We start from the raw sequence: 26,449 nt of genomic DNA, 5'->3' as shown, positions 1-26,449 counted from the left end.
TTCTCCACGTTTCGGTAAGTTGTGTTAGTAGCAGTTCTGTCAAAAATCCTGCGCGGTATGCCCATTGTTTGTCCGTGACCAGATTATTAGCTTTATATACATGACGAACAATTGTGTCATTGACCACGGATTCAAGGATCTTGCTAGGGACACTTAGCAATGATATCGGTCTGTAATTGCAACAATCGGCTTCATCGTCCTTTTTATATACTGGAGTAAGCCTCGCAGTTTTCCAGCTAGTGAACACCCTACTGGTGTTAAGAGAGAGTCGGAATAGGCTGAGGAGTGACGGGACAATCGCATCGCCTGTTAGCTTCAGAAGTTTTGGAGGTATGTTATCGGGACCCGTGGATTTTGCTTGTTTTTAGCACCTTTATTTTGTCCACAACTAAAGACTTTGAAACATAGGCATCAGTGAGTTGAGGACTATCTGTCTCGCCCTTGTCTGGCAAGTTTTCCCGTATCGACAACTTGTAGGCAGGGGTAAAGTGTTGGATAGCTTTGACCCAATCGTAGCAAAATAGGAGTTCATAAGGTTTGCTTTTCCCGAGTCCATAAATTCCAGGGTGCCGTCATCCTTTTTGAGAGGCCCAATGTTTTTGCGGACCTTGGGGTTGGTAGCCCTTTTAAGAAGATTCCAGTATGCACTCGAGGACTTGACTTCATTAAAAATGGTGGAAAAATAAGATGATTTAGCTTTCCTTAAATCAGATGTAACTTCATTCCTGACTCGTTTGTAATTAGACCACTGCTCTGGACATTTGCTAGAAATTGCCGCCTTAAACAGTTTATACCGTCGGTTCATTTTGTGACAAATTTCGCAAGTTATCCATGGGGAGGGGAAGCTTGTTGCCCTTATCTCTTTCCACGGAGCATGTTCATTAGAAATATCGTCGAATAGTTGTTCCCAAACCCATAGCTGGTCGTCAGGCTCTTCAAAGATGGATGCGATGTGAAATGGAGTACATTCAAAATCATGTTTAAATTTCTCTATGTCCATTCTTTTAAAGTTCCTCGTTTTGATGAATTTTGGTGGCGGTCTTTTGTTTTTGAGCCGAATGATTGTGTAGATTAAATCGTGATCAGATATTCCCAGTGGGAAAACACCAGTAGCACTGATTAGATCTTTTGTTGTTGTAACAAAGAGATCTAACAAGGTGCATGATGAAATTGTTGATCTTGTGGCCTCCTGAACCATGTTATGCATATTAAACGTCTCAAAGATAGAATGCAGTTTGATTGTATTTCGGTGCAGAATGTTGTCTGGATCACCTTGGAAAGAGAAGTCACAGTTGAAGGCGCCAAGTAGAAAAATATTCTCAGATCTCAACCAGGCTTTTTCAAGTGGTGTGATGATGCATTCGAAGAAAAGGTTGTCATCAGGTGGTCTGTAGATGACAGAGAATAGGGCCAGGGTGCTAGAAGTTTTGACTTGTAGCCAAATCGCTTCAAGACCCTCAGTAAACAAATCTTTGCGATGAATAGCACGTAAATATTCTGCAAAATACAAAGCACAACCTCCTCCTTTGCGTCCTTTACGATCGAGTCGTAATAGCTTCATCCCATCAATGTTCAAGGCAGTGTCTAACACATTTTTGTCCAGGTGAGTTTCAGTTATTGCCAGCACCTCAAATTTCCATAATAACTGCAAGCATCTTAATTCGTTGATCTTGTTTCTTAAGCTGGAGATGTTCAAATGTGCTACTTTTAGATCTCTAGCTGAGCATTTAGACAGTTGATGGACAAGATCAGTGAGATGACTTTCGCATTCATCATCTTTGGGAAGTATGTCTGAAAGCGGCGGTGTTTGAATGCCGATCACTGAGGAAAGCGAGTCGTCTGACAATGAACTGAAAGGTAAAGCTGTAAGCAGATCAGATTCGTCAAATCTACAGGCCGACTGGGGTTGCTTTAATAAACAGCTTTGCAAATCCATGTCTTCGGGTCTCTTAATTGAATAGATTTGTATTCCTTGGCTGTCACTTGACCACATTTCATGTGATAGTTTAGACTGTACAAGTTGCAGTGTAATGCTCGGTGGTTGTGAGCGATTGTTCTTGAGCACATTTGACAGCTAGGTTTTGTCATAGGAGGACCGGGGTTCGGGCATACATCTCCGCTGGTTGTTAGGCGGGTTAACTGGAACATGGACACAGCATTTGGGTAGCGACTACCTCTTACGTTTGAGTAGCCTTTGACTTTGAGTTTGTCGAGTCCAAGATGGCGTCTGTTGTTTGTTAAAATCATACAATCTAAGCTAGGTGAAAACTCATCCCGCCGAGCTGTTTGAGTTATAGCATCCAGCGCTGAATGGCAAAGATCCTTAACGTCATTTTGAGGATGTAACCAACCCACTTTGATGAGGCTTAGGACGAGAAGGAGACAGCATAGTCTGGAGACCTGGTTTACGTGGCCATACAACATGGCCGCCCACTCACATATGGTTGCATATCAGTCATGGGTCAGCTGAATATCAGTCATTTGTCAGATGAACATCAGCCACTGTCAGTTGAGTATCAGTCATGGGTCAGTTGAATATCAGTCATTTTTCAGATGAACATCAGCCACTGTCAGTTGAGTATCAGTCATGAGTCAGTTGAATATCAGTCATTTGAATATCACTCATGGGTCAGTTGAATATCAGTCACTGGTCAGTTGAATATCAGTCATGGGTCAGTTGAATTTCAGTCATTTGTCAGTTGAATATCAGTCATTTGTCAGTTGAATATCAGTCATCAGTCAGTTGAATATCAGTCATTTGTCAGTTGAATATCAGTCATGGGTCAGTTGAATATCAGCCCCTGGTCAGTTGAATATCAGCCCCTGGTCAGTTGAATATCAGTCATTGGTCAGTTGAACATCAGTCATGGGTCAGTTGAATATCAGTCATGGGTCAGGTGAATATCAGTTAAGGGTAAGTCATGAACTAGTGAAGAGTCAGTTGATTATCAGTCATACAATATAAGTGTCAGTTGAATATAACTCAAGGGTAAATTAGTGGTGAACCAGTCAAGTGTCAGCTGAATATCAAACAAATGTTGGTTGATATCAGTCAAGAGTTATTTGAATATCAGTCAGGGTTAGGTGGTGATTTAGTCAAGTGAGTCAAAATTGAATATTAGTCAAGTGTCAGTTAAATATCACTCTAGTCCCAGTAGAATACCAGTCATGTAAAATGTCTGTGATACATCAGTCAAATTGATCAGACTGCTGGTGCTACATCACTCAAGCGTCAATTAAATATGACTTAAATGTTGGTGGTACACTCTATATCTGTTAAGTGTCTGCAGTATATCAGTTGAGTCAGCTGACTCAGTGTAAGTGGCATATCAATACTGCTTAAGTCTCAGTTGAATATCAGTCACATGTCAGCAGTATCTCACTTAACTGTCAGGGGTATATTGCTCAAGTATGGGTGAAGTCTCAGTGAGGTATTTAAGAACTAATGACATGATATTATCAGTCTATAACAACTGCCTTTTGAGAGATGGTCAACCAGCTATCAGTCTATTGACTGATATATTGACCAACTATCAATCAAAACAACCAACACACAGAACAACACTACCCGTGGTAAACAAAATCCAGGCACAAATATCCAAAGCTGGTTCTCTTACTCACCTGCCTGTCGTTTAAATCATTTGGTTCATCTTTTCCTTTGTTTGTGTTGTGCCTCGTCCACTCAGCTATTCTACCTGAAAAAAAAGTAGATGCATTTTCAGTTAAAACAGAGAAAAGGTCTACATTTTAAATTTGAAAGGGCTATGTCTGAAGCAATGTCCCAGTGCCAGTTAAATACCAGTCAAATTGGTCAGGTGACTGCTGTGTTCGTGCTCATATCACTCTGGTGTGTATTGAATGTGACTTTTGTATTGGTACAGTGTATATCTGTCAAGTGTCTTCAGTGAATCAGTCAAAAGTCAGTTAACCTAGAGTCGGTTGCACAGTGTTTAAGTGTTGTTTTGATATCAGTCAAGTGTCAGTGGTATCTCACTCAACTCTCAAGGGTATATCACTCATGTATGGACCAAGTCTCGGTGAGGTATTAAGGAACTAACAACTGTATCAGTCTATATCAACTGCCTTTTGAGAGATACTCGACCAGCTAACAAATTGACTGATATATGGACTGATTATCAACCAACACACTGAACAACACTAGCCATGATATGCATGATCAAACCATTGTACATTTAACAGATATCTAAAGGTGGTACATGTACTCTTACTCACCTGTCCATCCTAAATCATTCAGTTCATCTTTACCCTTGTTCATGTTGTGCCTCATCCACTCACGTATTCTACCTGTGGAAATATCAACAGGATTTTCAGTTAAAATTGAGAAGAGGTTTACATTTTAAGTTTGAAATAGTTGTGTCTCTGAAGATGGGGTCAAATGTCACTGCTATATTAATCAAGTCCCTCAAGACTTTTGATTTTCATTGGAGGACTGTGAGGCATGTTAACTTTTTTGTTTGTATGAAAGTAGTCAGTTGTTTCTAATATAATTATCTGTCAAGTGTCATTTGAATACAGGTCAATTGTTTCAGAGTTCAAGTGTCAGTGGTACATGCATATTAGTCAATTATTTGGTGGAATACCACTGAAATGATGGTGGTACAGTGGGAGATCCAGACCTTAACCTAAGGGGGGGGGGGGATCAACTGTTGGTAGTTTATCGATCCAGAGTTTCTCCAAAATTGGTCAAGCGCAAGTAGTCCATTGGTTAAGTGTCGGTTAATATCTGTCAACTGTTGCTGGTATATAATTCAAGTAACAATCGACTATGTACATGTATTACTACTAAAATAATTAATACACTGATATACTGACTACCTATCAACCAACACACAGAACAACACTTAATGCATGGTAAACGTGATCTAGGCATTGTAACAAAACATTATCTAAAGCTGGTAAACTTACTCACGTGCTGGTCTTTATATCATTCAGTCAATGTTGTCCCTTGTTCAAGCTCTGTGCCTTGCCAACTCAGCAATTCTACCTGAAAAAAAGTTAACAGGATTTTAAGTAAAAATAGAGGAAGTTTACATTTTAAATTTGAGATAGCTATGTCTCTGAAGAAGGGGTAAAATAGCACTGGTATGTCAATGAAGTCCCTCCAGACTTTTTGAGCAGGTTTTTAATAGTTAAATTAATAAATGCTGTCTGGTGTCTGAACCAACCAGATATATCACACTCTTTCTTGGAATGCCCTCTAAAAGAGCATTCAAAAGAAATCATAGCAATTGTAATGTGATCGGATTCTGGGTGAAATTTGAGGCATGAAATTTGATTCAAAACTGCAAGATGTCACCAGTGACGTCCTCTGTCGTGCAATTAATCATTCCAGCTTGTGCTTTATTACTAGTAAAACAACAATGCAAAAACTGTGCCGCTGGTTTCCATTAGATGGAAAAGAAATAAGTGGTGTAAGAAAAAAACTTCTTTTCACTGTTTCAACAAAAGACGTGACCAGACAGTTAAACAAGTCGTTGGAGTATTAAAATTCTCCCCAGGGTAGTCACTCAATAATCAATAATATTCGATAATAATCAATAAAACTTAGTCAATGATATCAAAAATCAATAATAGGATTCGTTGTGAGTTATCGATAATTATCGATTTTACACTAAGCGCTATCAATTTATTGAGTTTAGCTTATCTTATTACAATTTATCGAAACAAAACCAACAAAAGATATAAACAAGCTCACAAAAACCACCAATAACAACTTCCTTAAATGATTATCAATAAAATTTGCTACAACTTTTTTAAGTCTCATGAGAAAAGATATTTCAAGACTGAATGATAAAAATTCAATGCACAGAGAACAGTAATGATATTTACTATCATCCTGTTCATACAGTGGAATCCTGATTAAGAAGAATTGGTTTGAAAACTTGGGTAGTTCAAGAAATGAGGGGTAAAATTAATGTTGGACAGGGTTGAGGGAAATGATTTTTGGTTCCAAGAATCGGAAAACTGTGAGAAATCGCAATTCCACTTTTGTTTTTAACACCAATTGAACATGAATGAAACTATTAAAGTGCTGTACCTAAATGAAAATACATCCCTTGAACCAACTAGGTTTCAATGTTCTGCATATTTTCCACAATGAAGCTTAGCAAAACGTTTGCGAGCGCAAAAACCATATTAATCAACAACTTTGAAACTGTTCTATAAACCAGTAAAAAAATGTAAATGATGAACTTCGCAACAAAATAATAATGTATAGATTTAGGCCAGCCTAAAAGCGTAGCTCCTGGGCCGGGTTGTTTGAGCCAAATAACCCAGGAAAAGGTAGAATTTTTATTTGAGTTTTCTAACTTTGCGTTGAGGTTTTCTGTAAGTTGTTTGGCCTTCTGTTTTGAGTTTTAATAATCACTATATACACAAAACAAAGCAGCAAAAAACATTTGTATAGAAGAAAAAGTTATAATTCAGTTAACTTTTAATCCTGGGTTAGCGTTAACTGGCTTCCGAACCATCCTGCCCTGTTTTCAACAAGTTAACCTGAGATGAGCCCGCAATCCAATCGAAAACCAGCACTTGGTCAGCGGTCAACTTCAAAAAACACACGACCTCAATGAGCTGTAAACTTGAGTCCGCAATATGGTCACGTGATACTGGTCAGCGGATACGTGGTTTTGACAGGTGTCAAATGATCGTAACATGGATATCCAATATCAAAGAAGTACACAGTAAATAAGGGCTGCATATCTCTGTCAACCTATTATTCGGAGTATGGCCGCCATGTTGCACGACTCCGTCGTCGTCGTCGTCATCGCCGTCATGTGTACGCGCCCACGAGCAATACCGCTAGCCATGATAACCATGAGAAAATCAACTCATTTTTTTTTTATTTTATTGATATTTATATAAGTTTACAAATAAGAGTGACAATAATACTAATACACCCAAAATACTTACTATTTATATTAATGAATAAAAACTACGCTAATTTTTACTTGTTTTAGAAGAAACTACATAGACTAACGCTTGTACAGATGAAAAAAACAAAACAAGAAATACTGTTACTAATAACACTACTTGTAAGGAAAATACTAATATACCAAAAATACTTACTAATATATTAATAAAACTACGTCAATTGTTACATTTTTTAGGCTGCCGGCCTAAATACAATTATTTGTAATAAATTTCTTCCACTTGGCGTCATGAAATGTTCGCTTGCCATTACAATCGGAAATAACTGTTTCGATTTGATATAGTGAGAAAACTTTTGCGAGAAAGATCTTTAATGACGGAGGAAATCCTTTATTTCGACAGGAGTAAATGTGTTGTTTCGCTAAGATCGACAGATGGTTGAGAAGATAAAAGTCTACTTGTCTGTTCCAGAGCCCAAACATTTTGTCAACATCTGATAGTGCTTCGATTTTTATTTCTATCGTATTTAGCCAGTTAATTAGTTCTCTCCAGAAACATTTTATTAGTAGATGTTCGATAGACTCACTTTCTTTTTTGCAGAAAGTGCACAGAGGCGAAGGTACTAGGCCAATTTTGTGGAGAAACCTGTTTGTCGCTAAATATCTATGTAATATCTTGTATTGGAATTCACGGGATCTAGAATCAATAGCTACTTTGAAGAGAATTCGATATATCTCTTCCCATTCCAGTGTCTCGCTGTAGGTCTCTGTATACCTTAGCTGTGCAGTTGGTACACTCTCGTTCTTTGAGCGAACTTCGTTATAAATGCTCTTGGATATGACCTTATTCAAGTTTACATTGTGGCCATTTAGGTGTAACTGTGCATTACTGGAAAACGTAGAGTTTTTTGAAAAATTATTGCAGGTTTTTAAATGTTGTCGCCACTGTGCAGGTAATGCGTCTATTATCGCCATTAGCTGAAACTTTTCTTTGGATGTAAGCGAAGAGCTTGTAATAATTTGAAATCCTGTGAATACTGCATTTTCTTTAGTCGTAAGATCCCCAAGTGTAATAATTCCTTTTCTAAATAACTCTTCGTAGAAAATGGACCTACCTTGTATACAAATAAACTTGTTGTGGATTTCTTGACAAAGTGCTTGCTCAGTTATTCTACTCGCGCATGAATATTCTGCAAAACATCACAGACATTCTTCAAAATAAATGGGTAAATTAATAGGCAATTTCTTTAAGTCAAAAGCACAGTGCAGAAGTAGTTTCGACCCCACATTTTTTAGGTAATGGGAAAGAATAATCTTCCAATTACTTTGTTGATCATCGGCAAATTTCTTGCAACACATGATCCTTTGGCTTTTAATAATCGATTCTACATGAGGCGCTTTTAGTCCACCTTTATCGATATCACTTACAAGTGATAAACGTTTGACTTTATCGTTTCCTTTCCAGATAAACTGGAAGAGTAATCTGTTGACTTCCATTACGGTATCTTTTTGCACACAAATTAAACTGGCTCGGTACATGAACAATGGTGTCACAAACGTCTTTACAATCTGAATTCTTCCTAGAATGGTAAGGTCCCTCCACTTCCACCTTTGCAACTTTTCTTTAATGGATTTAAGAATTTCATCAAAATTTAACTTTTTTCTTTGACTTTCATTGTAAGTAAAGTAAACACCTAAAATTTTAACCGTGTCTTTAATTCGCATGTTTTTGGAGGAAATGACATCCACTGCTGCCAAGGAGACTTGATTACCCAAATGCATACATTCAGTTTATTCGGAGTTGATTTCAAGTCCAGAGCACTTACTAAACAAGTCAGTAGTGCAGAGAAGGGCTTCGAGAGATCTCCTGTTTCTTACAAAGGCTGTAACATCATCGGCAAACATTTCAAGTTTAATTTCTTCCTTATCGACTTGAATCCCTTGGATATTGTTATTTTCACGCGCAGAGATAGTAAGAATTTCAAGACAGATAATAAACAAATACGCTGATAGGGGGTCACCTTGTCTAACACCTCTCCGTACGTTGAATGGGCCAGTCCAAAAACCATTATTCATAACTGAACTTGTTATATTTTGATAAAAAGTCCTAATCCAACGCACGAAGGAAGGGCCAAAGTTAAAAGTTAACAGCGTTTCAAACATAAAACTTCTGTTAAGCGAATCAAACGCTTTTTTAAAATCAATTGCTAGCATAAAGCCTTTGATCTTTTTCCGTTCAGTAAATTATAAAATATCGTCAATACTTCTAACTGCGTCGAAGATAGACTTTCCTTTAACATAAGCATTTTGATCATGATGTATTATATCAGGTAAAACCTCCTGAAGTCTTCTTGCAATTGCTTTTGATCCAATCTTTGCATCCACATTTATTAACGAGATTGGTCTCCAATTGGAAATATGTCTTCTGTCTTTTCCTTTCTTTTCTGTCAAAGTTATAATCGCTTGCTTTTGTGAATTTGATAACTCACTGTAGCCAAAAGCACAATTTAGACTTTCTACTAGAAGATTATCCAGAACACCCCAGAATGTTTTATAAAATTCTACAGTAAGTCCATCATTTCCTGGTGATTTGTTTTCTTTAAAGGATTGTAGGCTTTTAAAACATTCTTCCACCGTTAGCTGTCCTTCACAAGTTGCTGCTCTATCTGGTGAGAGTTTAGGAATTGCAGAATGTTGAAAAAAGGAATCTGCAAATTCTGGTAGGTTACTCTCGAGACCGTATAAATCTGTGTAAAAATCTTCAATCTCATTCATAATTTTCTTTGGGTCTGAGCTTAAAGTTCCTTTTTTAGTAAAAACTTTATGGACACAACTTTTGGCCTTTTTATGAGATTCTAAGCTTAGAAAGTACTTATTATTTTTTTCACCCTTCTCGTACCAGGACGCTCTCGAACGAATAATAGCTCCTTTCGAAAGGTAATCAAAATGTGCATCGTACCTACTTTGAAGAATTTCAAGCTGCTCAATATTTTCTGCTGACGGATCAGTAGAGCACTTTTCCTGGTACACTTTAAGAAGTGTTTCTATTTCTAGCAATTTGCCTTTTCTTAGCCGTGCTTTCCCTTTACTATATTTTATAGAAACTTGTCGGATTCCATATTTTATAAGATCCCAGAGCACTCTTTTGTCATTGACCTCTTTAAATTCCTCAATCCAAACGGGTACACTTTCACTAATAAGTTTTACATGCTCGTCATCCTTAGTCAAACTAGAGTTGAATTTCCAATGAGATGGACCGTGCTTTTGTTCTTCTATGCCATTAAAAATTAATGTAATTGCTAAATGATCTGACTTTATAGAAGGTATAATTTTAACTTCTTCGACTTCATCTTGGCAGGTGTCACTAATCAGCCAAAAATCTAGTCTTCTTTGGATCAAAGGTTTGGTTTGCTTCAGAGTAAACAGCCTCTCTTTCGGATTTCTTACTCTCCAGATATCGATCAAATCCAGATCCAAACAGATTTCTTCAAGAATCTTAACCAATTCTGTTTTTGCTGGTGAACCACCCAAACAGTCCAGACTTGAATCAAAAGTGACATTGAAGTCACCTCCAATGATAACGTTTTGTTCAGCGCTTGTTATGATGTCGTCCAATTTTTCATATAAATCTTTAAAGTAAGTACATTGATGACGTACCTTATTTGGTGCATAGATGTTGGCAAAGACATATTTAACTCCTTGCACAGATGCATTGTAAATAAATTTTGGATCATGTATTATGTAGGATCTTATTGTAATTTATTATCTTAGATAGTGCAGGTCCACATCAGGACTTAACGTCTTGCCAATTGATCTGTAACCTGCTTTATCAAATAAATCATGTATGTATGTATGTATGTATGTATGTATTCAAAATTATAAATCTACCGTTTTGGTCGCACTTGCAGGATTCTTCTTCAAAATCTAAATCATTTCTAATGAGTGTTATAACGCTGCAACTGTGATTTGATCCATGCGCAAAAAACATTTTCCCATTCCATTGGGTTCTCCATATATTCTTGATTTCTACTGAACTGTACGTTTCTTGGAGGAAAATAATGTCTGCTTTTTGCTTATTCAACCAGATAAACAGAGCTTTCCGTTTTTTCAAACGAACGGATTCCACGTACATTAAGCGAAAGAAGTTTAAAATTCACATTCTCCTTTTTGCTTGCCATTGTATAATCATTATTTGACTCAAAAGAACTGTTTCCAAACTGGCAGCTCCAAAAGAAAAGTCTACGCAGTATACATAGAAGTAATAACACGTACACTCACTAAATAGACATTTTAAACACATATTAAAACAAAAAACTAAACTAATTAGATGGTAAAGGGGTCTCAAGATTTGAACCTTGGTTTGAACCCTTGGGACTTTGGACTTATTCAGCTATTGTTATAAAAACAAAACAAAAATGTTAGGTGCTAATGAAAAAACTTTGGCGAATTAAATGTTTTGGTGTTTCATTCCGTTAAATTTTGGTATGCAAGAATTTTATCGCAATTCTAATTACCATTTATATCGCAATTTTAGCGGCACCAAAGCAAAGTCAAGACTTATAAATTGCCTATCAGTTGAGAGGTTTGGTGGCGCCTTAAACGATAAAAGCCGATCATCGGCTTTACAAAATAAAATGGAAATAAAGTCAATCAAAGGTTTTTACTCAGGAGTAGTTGATTGCTCGCTTGGCAGCGAGTACTCTGGTAATGTGTGTACAGAATATTTACTACTATTTATAATTAGGCTTTTACCTCTGAGTAGTACCTTAGCAATGTTCAGTTGTTTAGCTTTCCTAAAGGCAGCACGTAATTTAGCTCGGTCTTTAGCAGATTCTGGAGAGAGATCCTTGTCGATAAATACAGTCGGGAAACGGGCGCTCTTCAGCAATTCCTTTCTCTTAAACCACACCAAATCGCAGTCCATACGCGATAGAAAACGGGCTAATATTGGTCGCGGGCGAGGTGGTCCCTGTATCTCTTCTTCATTCGATGTTGAAGGTGTTCGTGTGCCCACATTTGGCTTTCCTGTACAATGAACCCCATGAAATTTGACATCTGAAGGCGCTCCGAGCTCGGTCAAAACTTGCCTTAGCTTCTGAAAACATTCTTTGTTCATCTCATTTGGTTCTTCTGGGATATTATAAAAACGTAAATTTTCCCTTCTTGAGTAATCCTCCTGTTTTACCAGTCGCTCCTTAGGGTTTCAACCTTCTTCTCTAAAGTATCACTCTTTTTAGTGGTGCTGTCAAGTTGCTTTTTTAGCTCTTTGTTCTCTTCTTTGAGCAATCGAACTTCTTCCCATACGGCATTTAGAGATTTTGTTGTCTCACCCAGTTCTTCTTTAACGGACTTGATATTGTGGTTTAGTTCAGTCTTCAAAGTTTCTATTTCATCGTAAATCTTTGTAAATCCATTTTCAATGCGATTTTGGATGCTTAACAGCCTCTCAAGAATTTCGTCAGCCTCCCCGGTCGATGAACTTGAACCTCGTGGCCACTTTTTTTCCTTCGGTGGCATCTTTAAAATCCAGGTCCAGCTACATCAGCCAAATATTTGTGTAGAAATAGTCCATCTAACCTTTTTGTTCACCATGCATAACCAAAACTTCAGCTTACAAATCATTAAATCGCCATAGTTTGTGGAGCTATAGAAGCAGTGAGCTCGACGCCATGATGGTCAGCCCCAGTCCCCCAAAAAAATCAACTCATGGGTTTTCTTTTCTTTCCTATATGAGTATGGGCCTCCGCTTAGCGGCCCTTTGGGCCGCCAGAGCTCCGCTATAAAAAGTATAGTGAAAAGAAAAAACAATGGACGAGTGAAAGAAATCAGTAGTGTACATCTACAAAATCCACAATTAAAAAGTCACAATCAATCACGGTGTTGATGGATACAGTTTTTTAAAGTATAGACTAACAAACAATGAACATTCTGACAGTAATTCCATGTCGAGCTCATTTGCATATTGTCACAAACAAACATTAGTAAATGATGCAAAGAGAGGTTTTCCAACAGCGTCCTTCACAGGGTTTTTGCTTTTCAAACTGAAAGATCATTTCTTTGGCAAGCTTTAGATAGCTCCAAATTTGATTGGAAAAACAGGCCGCATCACTTCAAACACCAACTTAAGGGCCCATTAACCAATCTTTTCGAGCCGTTGCTAGGGAAAATTTATTCTCATATAACCTCGTCATTTTGAGCTACCTCAGAGTTTTTTTCATGTGTTTTAACTTTTTCATGATCAGCAACACTAGTGATGACCTCATCAGTCCACGCCCATAGTCATGTGACCAATACTGAAAAAACGCAAAGGCTCCCAGGCAAATTACTTTATCGGAATTTTTTTCATTGATTTAATATTTTAATTTAAATCCTCATTGCACTATGCATAGATTTTGTTTCATTTCTAAAAGGTCAAATTTTGAGAGAATTTCAAAATATTAAAAAGTTCGCAATTTTTTGAAAACAGCATGATTTTGAAAAAAGAATGCATAGCTATGTTTCCAACATTGCCTTTAATTTAAGTCCGTCAAAAAAGGCTGGATTTAAGGAAAAACCGGGTTTCCTTTAGCATTTAAAGAAACTGGAAGTGCGCCCGATATATATTGGAAGTTACCCTATCAGCGTGTGCACACTTTACACCACCAGCACATTTTGGTAAGATCAAACAAAGCCACACGGAGTTAGTTTTTCTCTTTCTATTGCTCTTGTTTTTCTGTCTTTCTCTTATTTTGTCTTTGCTTGTACTTTTTTTACTTTGCATTTTGTGAAACACGAAGAAAAACAACTAAAATGTGTGCGAATTTGGAAGTTATTGAATTATTTTTATTTTCTGCCTCAGGCTGACGTAAGTAACCGGAAGTGAAATTTCACCTCCTTAGCAACGCACACAAGGGCGCACATAAATCGGTTAATGGGCCCTTAAAAGACCCTACTGTTTAGATATGACTTGACTAGGGTGAGTTGAAATTTAGCTCCTGGCCAAAAAAATAAACCACGGAAGTTTACTCAACGTTTTATTTCTAAGGGTTTGAACTACTCTATGCAGAAATATAATGTCATTTCAAGTTGTTTCTAGCTTGCAACAAGTGATCAAACTTGATGTATATTCTTACCACAAATTTGACAGTTTGATTGACATATCTCGTAAACAATAGACAGTTTAATCAAACTGCTGCACTTAGTTAACATAATAGTGATGTTGTGCACGTTTGCCATGTTTCAGGGGAATCGGTGATGTTTTTCTCTCTCTCTCTCTCTTTCTCTCTGTGACCAACAGGTCTTCTTCTTGTGCCTGCATGTACCCTGCTGTTGAGCAACTGAGCCTCTAACAGAAAGGAAATGCTTATGACACTCGAGAGTGAAAGGGAAACAATTGTCTGGACTTTCTTTGCCTAAACTCGTAAGAGTTAATTTAGCTTTTCTTGCCCGTTGACTTGAAACCTACTTTTATTAGGGGGAATCTTTGTCTTTTTTTCTCTTCTTTACGCACTGAACTCGTGAACACTTGCTGCCAAGATGTAGCGACAACGTCTGCTTTTCCTCAGTTACCGTCTGTTACTAAGCTAAACCATGCCTGATGAGGCGTTCAACTATCGACAAACCTGGGTTGACTTACTTTTGATTTTGCTGCCATTTAAGGGGCTTTACTACGGTGTTTCCACATTTAAAAATTTCACTTCAGGAAAGTTAAAACAAAACCAAGGTAAACATCTTTCTTGAAAACACGGGCTATATTAGTTGGTGGTTTATCAGTCAAGTGCCAAAAATAGTGCCGCTCAGTTGTCCAGAACAAGTAGATTCTCCTTCTGAGGAAGTACCTTTTCATTCTGACTTGCCTGATGGGCAAGGCATCAGGCAAGTTGTCTGCCAATGCAACTAAATCATAAAAAGAGCAAACTAAGGCTTGCCCACGGCAAGAAATATTTGAGACATACTTGTCCCAAGGGCAGCTGGAATTCAAGTTTTTTTCGAGCCCTGGACTCTAGGCCTATTTAAGCCCTTCAGCACGGACCATGGACTCAGAAATATTGAAAACAAATTGGCTCTGCCAACCCCAATTTATTGAAACGTAGTTGCTGCTACAGTGGGGCATATTTGTGGAATAGCCTTCCATCCAATGTCAGAGCCATTAGATCTTTTATTAACTTTAGAAATGAGATAAATCACCAACTGTCCTCCTTGTACTCCCACACGGCAAACATGTAAATCGGCTTTTTTTAAAATCTCAATCTTGTAACTGATGTTTCGACCGTGTCTAAATAAAGTGTGTCTATGCATATTTGTTAAGTGCGTTTGGTACATACATCAGTTAGGCATCAGTTGAATAGCAGTATCTATCATACATGTACCTAACCCAGCTGATGGTAGTAAATCGGCTATGTATCGGTGATCAAAGTATTGGAAAATTAGAGGTAATGTGTCTGTGAACAATATTGGTGAACTACTACATGTAAATATATCGGTCCAAGTACATATCCACCAATACATATGTATCAGAGATAAAATAATTCTATACTTAAAGTCAACTTTTAACACATTACATAACACTATCCATATTAGTTAACTTGATTAAGACATTGTCACGGTCCAAAAGCTGCAACTACTGCTCACCTTTGTCTCATTAAAAATCCAGTCCATCTTTTCCTCATTCATGTTGCTGAGCCTTGCGAAAATATGGCTGTTGCAGCTGAATATCCATCTCTTCTACCTGAAAAATGGAACAGCATTTTCAATTAAAACCTACAAGGGCTGTTTTAATTCAAATTTGAGATATTTATATATGAAACGAAGCTTAAAATAAATAGTAAGCTGAACACTGGTCAATTGTCTCTGGTAAATAAGGGTCATTTAAATATCAGCAAGTGTCTCTGATATATTGATGGTACATAGGTCAGCTGCTAGTTAACTATCAATTGACAGCTGCTGCTGTATAAATCAACTGCCAATGGTATATTGGCCAACTGTATGTAATATATGTGTTAACTGTGAGTAATATATTGGTCATCTGTCTGTGGTGTATTAGTGAACTATCTTTGGTATATTGGTCAACTGTAGCTGGTATCTCCCCAACCTGTTAGTAAATATTGGTCAACTATTGGTGGTTTGTGTGGAAGGCACAGTGGCCTCATGGTTAGTGCGCTCGTCTCTGGATCAAGTGGTCTGGGTTTGAGCCCTGGCAGGGGATATTGCATTGTGTTCATGGGCAAGTCACTTAACTCTTGCAGTGCCTCTCTCCACCCAGGTGTATAAATGAGAACCAGCTAACGTAATGCTGGGAGCAACCCTGGGGGCAATAGAAATACTCCTAGTCGCTTCAGGCAACAGAAACCAGGATAAGCTCAGGCCTCGTGGGCCATCTGGCTTCTATACAGATTTAACCTTTACCTTAGTGGTATGTAGTCAACAGCCAGTGGTATCTTGGTTACCAGTCCCTAATAAATCATTGTTTATGGTATATCAGCCAAATATTACTGGTACATCCCTGAAATGTCAGTAATCTATCAATCCAATGTTCTTTGTATATCAGCAAACTATTTCTGTAGGTGCCAGAATTTGAGTAATAGCTTTGCATTTGGTGTCAAGTTTTCACGTAATTAGTTTCCTTTGTTTGGCGGCCTATGTACATGTTATGTTCATTTGCATACTCTATATGTTCGGTTCACGCATAATTTATTTAGTTAGTAGCAGTTTTAGTTTCTGTATATGCCTTGTTTGGATTTGCTTCAGTTTTACAGTTCCTCTTTGGTTTTTGGGTTCGTCACATTTGTCTTGAAAGTTTCCTTGTTTGCCGTTTTTCTGCATTCTTCATGTTCGGTCGTTGTTAGTTATTTTATGTTCATTCCTGTGTTTGTAATTTTGTTATGCTCAGTTACTGTGTTCAATCTACGTTTGGGTGGAATTAAACTTCTATGGCAAGATTTTGATACGTGTAATAAGCGTATGCAACACTATTCGTAAAAGACGAATTGGGTTTGTGGGTATGGTCTACCACGATGTCTTCTGATGATGCGGATGTTCATTTGTTGAATGCTGCAGGGAAGAGCGGTCAACCTGTTCAACACACAAGCGCACGTGTTCCTAAACCTAACTCTTTTTTGGATCACAAAGGAGCGTCACTTGAACAAATTTGAGACCTAAGAAAGAAGAGAGGAGGAGGGTTATCTTCCTTATCTGCTAAACGGAGAGAGATTGACAATCTTCTAACCAATGAAAGCAATTTGGTAGCACTGAAAATAAAGCTGCCGGAAAATACATCATTGTTTTGTAAGTTTGCTAAAGCCCAACACGTGTATCATGCAGTTTTGATTGACAAAGGTCAAAGGCAAGAATCGGAGGTCAATTTCACTGAAATAGAAAGTAGTATGGATTTCTTCTGTCGAACGGTAAATGATTGGTTACGGGTTACGGAAACGAATCTTCAAGATAACCTGGTAACGCCCAATGACAGTGCTTCTCAAGTTGGAATTGGTCTTCGAAACAAGCCTAAACCCTCTGAGTGTGGATCTAGGTCAAGCACCCTCTCTAAAACAAGCTCTATATCAGCTGCAAGAGCAAAAGAGGCAGCCCAGATCACCGAACTTCAAGCCAAGGTACTTGCTTTAAATCAGCGCCATTCTCTTCAGGAGACAGAGCTACTCCTCAAACAACAAGAGTACAAGCTTCAGCTGAAGAAAGATGAGCTGAACCTCAAAAAGGAATATGCTAAGGCTCTGGCTAGAGAGGAAGCTTATGCCCAAGCGGAAGCAGGAAACTTTGTTCCCAAAAAGTGCCAGCCTCTAACACTCAAGTTGATGTCCAGATGTGTCCTCCAACACCAAGGTGACGAGGACCAATGGCGCTAAAAATTTTCAGTTTGTACCTTCTGGAAAAAAGCGAGGAAGGATCAGTTAAAGCAAGGGTCAATTTGGCAGCTATCGACCAGGTGAGTGTTGCAAGTGGTTCAATCTCAGGCTCTGAGAAATCTCGACTGAGTGACATGGCTTATGACATTCTTGCACAACAGAATTGTGTCATGAAAGAGTTCGTGAGCCAACAACAAAGAAACTTGCTCCCCAGGAGATGCGTATCCGTGTTTAGTGGCAACCCGCTGGATAATTGAACCTTCATTTTGTACCTTTGAAACTGTGATCGAGACTAGAGCGTCAGATTACCTAGAATAGTGTACGACTGGCAGACACAGGCATAGACTGGCATAGCTGTCTCTACACGAACGCTGAAACAGGCTACCTAAAGGCAAGGAAGCTTTTGGAGAGTAAATTTGGTCAGAAGCATAAAATTGCAATGGCTTATGTGGATAAAGTGACAAATGGTCCTGCTATTAAGGCTGAAGATGCCAAAGTTCTAGAAGGTTTTGCCACTTTGCTGGCCAGTTGTACGAACACTCTTAAAGCTATTGGTTACTCCAGCAAGTTTGAATGCCCGGATTGCATGCAACAGATTATCGAGAGACTTCCTCCAAAGCTGGACGCTAGTTGCCATGACAACACTGACAGAATCCCCAACACTGAAGGGAGAGACATTTGTATTGATGACATTTCCCTGTTCGTTGAGCAGAAGGCACATGCTTTGTCCTATCCAGTCTTTGGAAAACTCCCTTTCTTGGAAAAGGGAAAGAAGGATAACAGGGACAGAGGCCCGAAATCTAAATCTGAGAAGTGTGGTGACATGCAAATTGCCCTCTTTACCATTACTGACAAGACACCTCCCAGTACATCCAGTCGTGATTCGTCCAATTCAGCTAACCCTCCCCAGAAGAAGTGCCCCTTTTGCAATGCAGATCATACTCTCGCTGAATGTTCCAGTTTTGCCAAAGTGTCCGATGCTGATCTACGCAACTTCGTGATGAAGCAGAGGCTTTGCTGTTCTTGCTTGAGTGGCAGCCACCAGTCCAAAGGTTGCTACAAGAAGAAACCCTGTAATCACTGTGATAGGAAACATGCCACTGTGTTGCATCCAAGTACCCCGAAAGTTGTTGGTGGAGTCAGAACATAACAAGGCTTTGTTGGAACTGAGGGTGGAGAAGGCAGACCTCAATCTTTGAACAGCCAGTCGAACACTGTCCAGAACATGAACCAGAGCACTGGTGATCAATTCTGTGGCCTAACCACGATGGAGGGGTTCCCCCATTACTGCATTGCCTATAGTGGTGGTAAAGGTCAAAGTTAAAGGAAGTCCTCTGTGCATCGAAACTTATGCGTTACTGGACAATGGTTCCAATTCTACCTTTTGTTTAGTTAACCTGATGGAGCATCTAATTGTCGTCGGCAAGAAGACAAGACTGAAGCTAACCACCATGGATAGCAAAAAAGATGTAGACACTGCTCATGTTAACAACCTGGTGTATCTGGACAGAAATGTTGCCATCCTCCTGCCTGAACTACTTTCTAGACCAGCTATGCCCGTAGGTAGGGACGAAATCCCAAAGCAAGAGGATGTGGAGTGATGGTCTCACCTTCAGGGCCATGTGTACTTAACCAATCTGAATTCCGGAGTGGATTTATTGATTGGAGGCAATGTTCCTGATGCCTTGCAGCCGAAAGAAATAATCCCTGCTGCTGATGGAGGTCCATATGCGACCAGAGTTGACCTCGGTTGGGTCATTAATGGTCCAACTGGGAGAAAGCAGAAGTATGTACCTTGCTCTAGTTTCGTCATTACATCTGAGGAGACTCATCCTATGTGTGCAGCTCGTACTGATCTCGCGGACGCACTTTACTCCGATGGTCTAAGTATGTCAAAGGATGACCTCAAGTTTATGAACATTGTCGTCAACATTCAGCTTGGACAGCGACTTATGTCTTTACTTAATGTTTACAAACCACCATCAGTAAACAACCAGACATTTACGAGCAACATGTGCGAAATTTTAGACGCAGCGATTTCAAACCGAGCTAGTGTGTTATGTTTGGGAGATCTCAATTGCGATATTCTAAAACCACAAGACAGCGGGAAACAAGGTCGAGCTTTCTTAGATATCTGTGACATCTACGGCTTGGACAATCTCATAAATGAGCCAACAAGGATTTCAATTTCTAGAGAGTCTTGCTTAGACATTATAGCAACAAATTCTCCAACATTTGCATTAAAATCAGGAACAATGGAGACAGGCCTGAGTGATCACAAATTAGTCTACACCATTCTCAACAAGAAATTATCCAAACCAGAGACTGTTTTTACGAAAGGCAGGTGTTTTAAAAACTTCAATGCAAATGCTTTTAATAACGACCTTGCATGTGTGCCATTTAATGTGGCGTATGTGTTCGAAGACATCAATGACATCTGTTGGGCTTGGGAAAAGATGTATACCGATGTGCTTGACGATCATGCACCCATCACAATGAGAAAGCATAAGGCGACTTCAGGCCAATCCAAATTTATTACACCGGAGATAAGAAAGGTCATTCGGAAGCGAAACAGTCTAAAACGAAAATTTAACAAACCAAGGAAAACAGACGACTGGGAAGCATACCGAAAGAAATCGCATGGTCTCCACGAGGCGAAAGTCTGTTGTTAAACATTTCGATCATCTGTGCTGCTCACGTGCTGGAAACTACAGGGCTTTTTGGCAGTCACTACGTCCTCTTTTACACACAAAGAAACGTGCGCAAAGTGATTTGATCATTTTAAAAGAAAATACCAGAACGATTATCGATCAAGCTCAAGTAGCAGAGATTTTTAATGACTATTTTACAAATATCACCGATAGGTTAACAATCGATTCATACACACCGTTCCAACATCAGTCACATGCCTCTTGCTTACCTATGAACAGTATAGCCAGTAAGAGCTTTACTTTTCGTTTTACAAATCACCACGAAGTAAGGCAAATACTCAACGACATCAAGGCAAACAAAGCCCAGGGATATGACTTAATTCTGCCATGCGCAGTCAAAGCAGTGGCACCATTAGTGTCTGAACCGCTAAGTGATCTTATAAATACTATTATTGCAATGGCAGAAGTCCCCAAAGGGTGGAAGTATGGTCAGATTACACCTTTACACAAAAAGGACAGCGTGTTGGACAAAGCAAACTTTAGACCTGTCACCGTGCTGCCTGCATTCGACAAAGTGTTTGAACGCATTGTCCATACTCAGATGAGTAGTTATTTTGATACCATTTTCCACGATTTTACATTCGCGTATTGGAAATTGCATGGCTGCTCTGCGGCGTTATTAACACTTACCAAAGAGTGGAAAGAAAAACCTGATCAAAGCCACGTTATTAGTGCTGCTACACTGGACCTTAGCAAGGCATTCGACTGTATCCCTCACGATCTTCTGTTAAAAAAGCTTAGATTTTACGGACTGGATGAAAGATCATGGTCCCTCCTTCAGAGTTACCTCTCACATCGCTACAAACAAGTCAAACTGGGAAACAGTTTTTCATTGTGGAATGTCATTCGTAGTGGTGTACCCCAGGGGTCAATATTAGGACCGCTTCTTTTTAATATTTTTATGAACGATTTGGCTTATGCTATAAATGAGAGCAGCTTGTTAAGCTTTGCAGACGACACCAATTTACATGCTTCAAACGAATGTCCCCGCACAGTAGAAAACATGATTAACCAAGATCTGGTCAATGCCACCTCTTGGTTTAAACAAAACAGAATTATTGCCAACCCGACAAAATATAACGCCATGTTGCCAGGAAGTGCTAATCAGTGTGGCATTAGCATCAAATGTGCGGGTAAAGAGATTCCAGTATCCAAGGAGATAAAACTACTGGGCATAACTTTAGACAAAAAACTAAAATTTGATTCACACATTGCGGACATTTGTCACAAGGTGGGGAGCCAAATAAATGCTCTAAGCAGGTTAAAGAACATTCTACCTTGCAAAATGAAGGAATCCTTGTATCGAGCTTTTATTTTACCATATTTCTCTTATTGTAGTCAGGTTTGGTATCACTGTGGAAGAAGGAATATAGAAAAACTGGAAAGAACAAATGCGAGGGCCTTGAGATTTCTGTACAGCAGCAAGATCTCGACGTACGAAGCGCTCTTAGGGCCTATTGGATCAACATCAACCTTAGAAAATCATCGCACTCAAGACATGTTACTGACTGTGAACAATATTATTCAAGGCAGGGCTCCATCCAGCTTCAAAAATCTTATAACTGAGAAGAGAACAGCCTACAATCTTCGCAGAAATTTTAATCTTTCCATACCTGAAATGAACACTACCAGATATGGTCTTAAGTTGTGGCGTTATGCAGCAGCAAAGTACTGGAATATGCTACCTTGTGATATTCGTTCCATGGCAGGCTCAAAAGACTTTTTGAAAAAGATTCGGCAAACTGATTTTCATGTTTAATACACTTTGATTATATTTTATCGCTTTTAGCTCGGGTTTTTTTTTTTTTTTTATAGTGATTTTTAAATTAGCTTGATGTGAATACCTTCTTTTTAAGCTCCTATAATGTTGTACATTACTTAATTTAAATCGTGGAACACCTGGAAACTAGCGAACAGCTAAGTGTGTACTTGTCCACGTTAAATAAAGTATGTCTATGTCTATGTCTAGGACCTGGTTGTGCAGTGTCCAGATGGACATTGCCAGGTTTCACTGCCGTTAAGGAACCGCAACATGAAAATGCCAGTAAATAGGAGAAGATAGAGATTTCCTGCAATTCCTCTGGTGGTCCAAAGGTGACCTCACCAAGATTCAATACAAGATTGGTGGATTCAATTTGACTAAATGGGCGAGCAATGATCAACAAGTCTTAGAGTCCATTCCACTGGAAGAAAGAGCCAAGGACATGAAGGAGCTTAATCTTGAATGGGATACGCTTCCTACAGAGAGAGCTTTGGGCGTTTCATGGTTTGTCGAGACGGATCCGTTCGGTTTCAGAGTGAACATTAAGGATAAACCTTGTACCAGGCATGGGATTCTCTTGGTTGTTAGCTCAGTGTACGATGTGCTCGGCATGGCAGCGCCTTTCGTTCCCCCAGCAAAGCTCCTCCTTCAGGACTTATACAGGAAAGGCCTCGGTTGGGATGATGAAATTCCATGTTTACACTTATCTCATTGGCAGGCTTGGCTTGCTGATCTGCTGAAGCTTTCTCAGCTCTCAGTGAAAAGATGTGTTAAGGGAGCCGATCTGGGAGAAGTAGAAATCACTGAAATTCATCATTCCTGCAATGCTTCCCACTGCACTCATGGAGCTGTCTCATATCTTCAGCAAGTTAATTCACATGGTCAGGCTCATTAATAATAAGACTTTATTGGAGAGGGTAACATTTGACAGTAACAAAACTGATACACTAATGGCCCTTGTCTTTGTTCATCATTGCTCCTTTCTGGTTGGAAAATCCCGCCTCGCCCCTTTGAAGCAGATGAGTATTCCAAGATTGGAATTAGCAGCTGCAACTGTGGCAGTTCATTTAAACAAGTTGTTGAAGAATGACCTGGAAATTCTAATAGATAAAATTACCTTCTGGACTGACAGCATCACTGTCCTGCGCTAAATTGCGAATGAGTCCAAATGCTTCCACACTTACGTCACTAACTGTGTTGCTATCATCAGAGAAGACTCAAGTCCTTCACAATGGAGATACATAGAATCCAAGTCTAATCCAGCTGACAATGCCTCATGAGGAACTTCTGCAGATGCATTCATTTGAAATGACCGTTGGATTTCCTTTTAAAGCCTCCTTCCAAATGGATTAACCTACCCAAACACAGTATAGAGCTGTCTGGTGATGACCTGGAGATGAAACGAGAGTCAAAATCCTTTGTTGTCGACACACATCCGAGTGAGATGCAGTCAAATGTCATTTATGTGGTCCAGCGGTTCTCATCCTGGCTCAAGTTGTTGAAGTTCATCGCGCTTTGTCTTTGGTGCCAAAGGGGATGTATTACTAGGAAACAGAAGTCTACCCAAGATGGCTTTGACAGAAGTTCCCAGACTACCCTTGAACAAAATTCACAGGTATTGAATTGTCCTTGGTAAATTTGCCGTTGTTTACGCACTCGCACTGGTTTTTCAATAATTTCAAGTTTTTAAAGTCATGAATCCGTTTATGTCCTTCTTTTAGTCTTCTCAGGAATTTAATTATCCGTTCATATCTAAAACTTTCTTCCAAAACTTTGGAAAAGCAATAAAAACATCACATTTCCTGGAAGACCAACAGCTACTGCACTCTAATGGCTGATAGTATATGAGTAGCTCAGCCAATCAGGTTGCAGCATTTGCATTAGTATACTAGTAGAATTCTACTAAATAAATTTAGAAGAATTCTACTAGTATACTAATGCAAATGCTGTAATCTGATTGGCTGTGCCATTGAACACTATTAGCCATTATAGTTCACCACTAAATTTTCTGCGACTCTTATTGGTTTGAATTGATCATGTGACGTGATAGTGTTCATCCGCTGAGAGACACTATTAGCCCATGGTGCCCATAGAAGGAAAATTCCCGGATGGATAGTACTCGTAAGTGAAAAATTTTCTGTAAACAAGCGAGCCTATAGAAAAAATAAACAAATGAAATTGTACTAAGTGGGTTTTGTTTATTTTCCTTTTTAAATTTACATTTGGCTTTCACGGCTTTCATCTAAAAAAGTTGAAAATAATTCAATATGATTTTTGAACTGGCATGCGGAAGAAAATTTAGTGGTGACCAATAAAGACAATAGAGTGTTTATGTCTCGGAACTATCAGTCTGATAGTTGCCTCTTGGAAATTTGATGTTCCTAAAACTAGTATATTTGCTTTAACAACATCAAATTTCTGTGGGGCAACTGTCAGTCAATAGTTCCTCAACAGAAACACTCTATTGTGTAATTAGTGTGCAGTGGCTGGAGGTCGTCTAAGAAATGAAAACGTTTTTCTCGTTTTCCAAAGTTTTGGAGGAACATTTTGATGGGAATGGATAATTAAATTTCTGATAAGTCTTAACAAAGGACATTTACAGCTTCTTGACTTTAAAAAAAGTTGAAATTATTGAAAGAAGTTGATGTGCGTGTGCACACAACTTCAATTTTAAATGACAATTCAATCCGAGCAATCTTTTTCAGGCGCAAAGTTTAATAATACGTCAAGAAATAACTGGAAACAGTTATTTGATGTAAATTTTAGTAAGAATTCTACTAAAACAGTTAGGTTATTCTCTATCGATTTCTATGAAGTGGTAGTTGATTCAGCCTTCAGCCTCATCAGCTATCACCTCATAGCAATCTCGAGCTCACAATCTAATTGTTAAATAGTATCCATTCTCCATTTTAGGGGGAGACCATTTGACTTTTGAGGGGGTGGGGGTGATTTCGCATAGGCACAGCAGTATCTTTCGGATTTGTTTACTACCTTTATCTTGTAATTCATAAAAAATTTCAAGATTATTTTTTTAAAAATTACTGGACATCAATTGAATTCTTGCCATGTTTGGTTGAAGGTTTGTGATCTGCGGTCTGCACTCAGCAAATTGTTCGCAGAGCAATTGTACCACACTAGTTCAAAGACGGTCGGTCATGATGCTTTTAAGACAATAAACAGACTATATACACACCTCGGATCTGCATTTCCAGTTGCTTTTCAGTCAATAGTATCTTCCTTTATCATGATATGGTTGTAAACTCACGGAAGCCATGGGTCATGTCGTACTTGCACGTGGGTACTTCGAGATCTCGTTTAAATCTCCTAAGTCGAAAAGAAACATCAGAAAATTATCTTAATGTACAAACGAAATGGTAGTATTGGGTAGAATACCGGAAAATTTCCAGCAAAGGATGTTTCAGAATAGAAACTAACCTGTTTTTCAAAGACATTTTTCAATTTTTCGCGGTCGAAGTAAACGTTTAGATAGCTCAATACCACAATACATTGCCAGCAGCGTGAGTTCGCGTGCGACGCGCGCCGCCACCCGAGTTTCGCGCCTTTAGCCTCGTTCTCATTAGACTACGAGTAGATTAGTCCGTCGTGCGTGACGCGAGAGAAAACCGCGAGAAAAAAATGGCCACGCGAAACCCTGGCTCCTCGCCCCCAGGATTTCGCGCGGCTATTTTTTTCTGGCAGTTTTCTTTCGCTACACGCACGACGGACGAAGCGAAAAAGGGACTACTCGCAGTCTACATTCTCATATGCCGCCGACCTACCTGCGACGCAGTCGCCGGTTCCAAGTAGTGACAACGTTCGGCGACCAGTTCTAGTGGGTCTCCAGTGCATACCATACAATACAATACAAATTTTATTAGCACTCCCCAAGGGGGCTTTTCAGTACTAATGCTACTAAATAATTTACATTAAAATTAAAATGAAATAAATCAACGTACCAAGGAATTATAAAAATAATATGAAATAAGGTAGAATTATGTGACAATATTCTATTATGAAGATGCGTATTGTAATAATTATGCGATAGATCGCCGACGTCCCGGGCCGACGTACCCAAACTGGCGCGAAATGCAAATCGAATTGGGGCAATTTTCAACCATTCCATCTGTAAAGTAAGGAATTGTGGGAAAAATCGAATTCTTAGGTCATACACTGAGTCCGCAGATGGTCCAGATGATGTTCACATAAAATATTTTTATCGCCGACAACCGCTGGCTTGCCTGCGAA

At 39.0% G+C, this 26,449-nt stretch overlaps 1 protein-coding gene, 1 long non-coding RNA gene and 1 pseudogene across 5 annotated transcripts in view; 2 read left to right on the top strand and 1 right to left on the bottom strand.

The window, feature by feature from the left end:
* Positions 1–26,032, bottom strand: part of LOC149101455 (uncharacterized) — a 49,781-nt gene extending 23,749 nt beyond the window's left edge. Inside the window, exons 1-6 of one of the 4 annotated variants that reach the window (XR_016203060.1) lie at positions 25,640–26,032; positions 25,398–25,528; positions 15,501–15,597; positions 4,931–5,005; positions 4,234–4,305; positions 3,622–3,695 (exon numbers count right to left, since the gene is read on the bottom strand). This is a non-coding gene — a long non-coding RNA (uncharacterized LOC149101455). Of the gene's footprint in view, positions 1–3,621; positions 3,696–4,233; positions 4,306–4,926; positions 5,006–15,500; positions 15,598–25,397; positions 25,529–25,639 lie in introns of all 4 variants that reach the window. The other 3 variants (XR_016203061.1, XR_016203063.1, XR_016203062.1) reach the window with 3 other exon arrangements.
* Positions 16,880–17,731, top strand: LOC149101457 (uncharacterized; annotated as a pseudogene).
* LOC149101456 (uncharacterized) lies at positions 18,171–18,881 on the top strand. Its single transcript, XM_089275912.1, has one exon. The coding sequence runs from the start codon at positions 18,171–18,173 to the stop codon at positions 18,879–18,881; it is 711 nt and encodes a 236-aa protein (XP_089132038.1).
* Positions 26,033–26,449: the final 417 nt, after the last annotated feature.

Source organism: Orbicella faveolata, unplaced genomic scaffold (genome assembly GCF_042242905.1).
Source record: "Orbicella faveolata isolate gen_17 unplaced genomic scaffold, um_ofav_v1 contig_4, whole genome shotgun sequence".
NCBI classification, from domain to species: Eukaryota; Metazoa; Cnidaria; class Anthozoa; order Scleractinia; family Merulinidae; genus Orbicella; species Orbicella faveolata.
The sequence above is the reverse complement of the archived record's forward strand: the minus strand, read 5'-3'. Positions and strand labels throughout refer to the sequence as shown.